The sequence below is a fragment of the Pundamilia nyererei genome, unplaced genomic scaffold (assembly GCF_000239375.1).
Source record: "Pundamilia nyererei isolate P.nyererei 1_Seehausen unplaced genomic scaffold, PunNye1.0 scaffold00266, whole genome shotgun sequence".
NCBI lineage: Eukaryota > Metazoa > Chordata > Actinopteri > Cichliformes > Cichlidae > Pundamilia > Pundamilia nyererei.
This window is the reverse complement of record NW_005187667.1, coordinates 126,544-130,788: the sequence shown is the minus strand read 5'-3', so window position 1 is coordinate 130,788 and position 4,245 is coordinate 126,544. Positions and strand designations below refer to the sequence as shown.

The 4,245-nt window shown below is 44.9% G+C and overlaps 1 protein-coding gene across 1 annotated transcript in view; it reads right to left on the bottom strand.

Moving 5' to 3' along the window:
• chm (CHM Rab escort protein) overlaps nt 1-3,159 on the bottom strand; it is a 17,838-nt gene extending 14,679 nt beyond the window's left edge. The window contains exons 1-8 of the mRNA XM_013915188.1: nt 2,915-3,159; nt 1,650-1,716; nt 1,292-1,364; nt 1,076-1,200; nt 895-1,001; nt 774-820; nt 542-688; nt 300-416 (exon numbers count right to left, since the gene is read on the bottom strand). Of these exons, the coding sequence (XP_013770642.1) occupies nt 300-416; nt 542-688; nt 774-820; nt 895-1,001; nt 1,076-1,200; nt 1,292-1,364; nt 1,650-1,716; nt 2,915-2,966 (735 nt within the window). The 5' untranslated portion in view covers nt 2,967-3,159. The remainder of the gene's footprint in view (nt 1-299; nt 417-541; nt 689-773; nt 821-894; nt 1,002-1,075; nt 1,201-1,291; nt 1,365-1,649; nt 1,717-2,914) is intronic.
• Between the last annotated feature and the right edge of the window lie 1,086 nt (nt 3,160-4,245).

Here is a 4,245-nt window from a genome sequence, read left to right as displayed (position 1 = left end):
CACAGACAGGTGAGCGCAGACAGGTGAGCGCAGACAGGTAAACACAGACAGGTGTTTATTATTTATCTAATTCAGTCCCGACAGAACCTGCTAGGTTAGCTGCTGTCATCAGCGTGCAGTTTAATGGTTTGACTCTTATAAAACAGCCTGCGCAGGTCAAGCAAACCTGCCTGTCAGAGCAGGTGCTGATGTGATGACACCTGTGTTTGTTGTGTTGATTTCACTCGTCTGAGTGCGACTGTTGTTTCTGTTGTTCTCATGCAGACATGACCGACACACAGACACAGAGCAGCTCGTACCTGCTCCACGCTGCCGTGGCGATAGGTCAGTATCCTGGTCACATTCTTGAACTCTGCATAGCGACTGACGTTTGATTTGATGAGCAGGTCGACCAATGAGCCGCGAGAGTACATGAGCTGGAGGGAGATGAAGATGAAGCAACCGGAGCTCGGGTCAAACAACCAATCAAAAAGCAGTGGGATACACTGAGGGAGACGATTGGCCGAGAGGACTGTCCTTTGCTGTGCTGATGTCATGTTACCTTAGAAACCAGGTCAATGTTGAACCGGCGTCCTTCCTTTTCCAGCTGGGTGTAGCTGATTTTCTTCCTGGTTGGCTCTGATTGGCTGGGAGGAGCAGAGGGCTGTGGCTGATCCGCTTCTGGCTCCTCCCCCTGTTCCTGAGCAGCCTGTGATTGGAGGAAGTATGCAGTTATTATTGTTCGGCCAATCAGGAATTGATGTGAATGTCAGGGGAGGGCTGCTCTTCCTCACCTGCTCGTCTCCCTCAGCGGCCTCACCTGTTTCTTCTTCTTTTGAACCTGAAAGAGCTGATTGGTTTAAAACCTGCTAATCGAAGCTCAGAGAGTTGATACAGGATCAATATAAGACAGACCTGCTGATTCGGTCTCTGATGGCTCTTTAGCAGCGTCTTCACCTGCTGCTCCAGCCTCTTCTTCTTCTGTGGTGTTTGGAGGCTCCTCCTCCTCCTCGGCTTCTTCACTGAGAAGTATTGATACCTTAATCAATAAACTGATCTCTAGCTGATGTGACCTTACAGGTATGCAGGAGTTTACCTGATGTAGCAGAACACCTGCAGGTTACTGATGGAGGCGGAGTCTGAGCCTGACAGGTAGATCAGCTCCTCCCCTTCTTCCACCAAGCTTGACCGATCCTGGACCTCCTCTGACAGAGACTCTGCCTACAAACACACAGGAAACTCACTGATGACTTCCTGTTGGGCATCTGGCCCCGCCCACCAAATCAACAACCTGACAATCAGTAACTCTTACTTTATGCTCCTGTATCCAGGTGAGCAGAGCGTTGAAGGTGAAGCTTGCCCAATTGGCTGCATAGTAGCTCCGCCTAAAGACACACAGGAAGCTGTCACTTCCACAATAAAAGCATCACTCTATGCTCTTATTCTGACACTCTGACATCAATCAATTGATCTAACTGACTGATCTATCTCTGATAAAATATTTTATTGCTGTAATGTGAAAGCGTTTCTATAGCAACGCCCTCAGTTATCAATATACAAATACATCAATTCAGCAGATACTTATTGATTTGACCTTACCTTTGAAAACATTCTGTAATTGATAACATTGATTATTAATCAGTAAGTGTTCTTGATGAATAAGTAATGACCTGTCGACGTGAAGAACTCTCTGTCCAACTCTGGAACACGCGGCTGCCACCACCGACTCAGCAAGACCTGATCACACAATCAATAATCAATAAGCAGCAGCAGGCAACAGGAATGAGGGGACATAAGGAGAGAAAGCTAGGAAAGGAAACAAGGAGACAGAAACCAGGCCTCAGCACAACCTGCACACAAAATCTATCATCAATAATAACACGAAAGGAAACAAGGAGAAAAGTCTAGGAGACAAAACAAGGAGAGATACCAGAGGAGGGAATGAACAAGGAGATACAATAAGGACAGAGCAGAAGGAGAGGAGACAAAAAGACGTCTAGGAGGCACAATTAGGAAGAAAAACAAGGAAAAGAGACAAGAAGTTACATGAGAGGAGGACACAAGGAGAGAGGAAACAAGGAGACAACGAGTCAAGATAGCAGAGAAAACAAAAAGAGGAGACAAGGGGACAAGAACCAAGGAAAGAAAACAGGGAATGGAGGAGAGGGAACAATTAGAAACAACAAGGACAGGACAGAAACAAGAGCAGGAGACAAGGAAACAAGGTCAGGAAACGGAAGAAAGGAAACAAGGAACTTGAAAAGAAAAAGGAAACAAGTAGATGAGGGAACCAAACGAGAGACAAATGAAGGACAGGAGATAAGGAGAGAAGAAGGCACTGATCCTGTATCGATCAGGTTATTGATAACATGTGATCACTTTACTACTGATAATTATGAAAGTAAACCCTAAATATTGACTGTCGATCATTAGGACTCAAAGTGGTTCAGTGGTTCTGTTCCGATACCATAGCTCGATCACACAGACAGCTGATTCATCCTGGCACACAAACAGTTAGCATCACGTAGCCTAGCCGTTAGCTTCCTATCCATAAGAAACAGATGGATGTTAGGAGTGCTAGCCTCTGTTAGCGGCACTGCGAGCTAACCCTGATAAAAGCTAAAGCACCTAACGTTAGCGTCAGCCCAACAGCCGCTGTCCTGCCTATTAAAGTGATCAATGAGTGATCAGACATTTATTAAAAATATCTCTTATGGGCGCTGAGTCTATGTATGTATCCAGGGGCTAACCGCTGGCCGAGGGTTAACGGCTAGCCGCTGCTATTGAAAATGCATTGGCCGTTAGCTGCAAGCTAATCCCTACTCATACCCCTGTTTTGTCCGGTTTACACCGGGATCTCGGGATGTTTCGGACCGAGCCCCGGCCACGACATGGTCCGGGTTAGAAGACAGCCTTAAACCAGGTGTTGGAGTACCTGTGCCCAGAATGACCACGTCAAACTCAGACGGCAGATCCTCCGCAGCCATGTTGTTAGCAGAGAAACACAAAGTCACGTGACAGAGTTTTTTTCCTGAATTGAATTATCGAAAATAAAATTCTTCACTTATTTTCTCCCGAGGGTCTGAAAGTGTTGCATCTTTGTTTCTGTTTGTGTGACTCGTTGATGTCATCATGAAGCAGCTCTGCCAGCTGTTCCCACATCTGTGAATCAGCAGGAAACCAGGTCTGACGTCACTGTGTCACCCTTTAGTGTACTAATCAGCAGCAGCTGATCACAGAATAGCTGGACATGAGCTTGTAGAGTAAAATCCTCCTTTTAGACAAACACACGAATATGAAACATGCAAGTGGGGAAGGTGGTGCTGATTATCACTCATAATGAGACACAGCACATTTATATGAGTCGTTTATTCATTCTAACTTGCTGAAGTTATTGTGTTATAGGCTCTCTTTACTGTTGTCACACTGACAGTTTTCAAGTTGTTAATGAACAAAAACAATGAAATAAAAGATTTTGCTGTGAACAGACATCAGGAGGAGCTCTCCATGCAGGTGAAATAAGCCATCCTTAATCTGCCAAAACAAGACACTGTCGCTATCACTATTGCTGCTGGGAATACCAGGAAGCGAGGCATTCCAAATGAATGGCCAAACTCTCTTTGACCGACATTTCAAACTTTGGACTCGCTCGCAGGTCAGGTTTGATTGGAGCCAGTTGTTTGATGTCTGGGAAACTCAGGGGGAAAGCAGTGGATAACAGGAAGTTGTCACAAAACACTGTCTGTATTTCAATTCAATTTTATTTGCACAGCGCCAAATCACCACAACAGTCACCTCAAGGCGCTTTACATTGTACAGTAGACCCTACAATAATAGCTAGAGAGAAAACCCAACAATCATATGACCCCCTATGAACAAGCACTTTGGCGACAGTGGGAAGGAAAAACTCCCTTATAACAGGAAGAAACCTCCAGCAGAACCAGGCTCAGGGAGGGGCGGGGCCATCTGCTGTGATTGGTTGGGGTGAAACAGGATAAAGACATGCTAACCCATGAACAAATTGGAGTCTATTATATCAATATTGTTGGTGCACTTTGTCCAGCCATTTGTAGATTCAAATTTTTAGATCTAATTAAAATTCAACCATTCCAAAAGATCCTTTGGAAACCCAAAGAGTTTTTTAAACTTTCTTTTTAAATGTTTACAAACACCAAAACAGAACAACACAAAACGAAGCAACCAGGTGTAGAGCGTAAAGCAGTAATAATAGAGACAGACAAAGATGAACACACACACACACACACA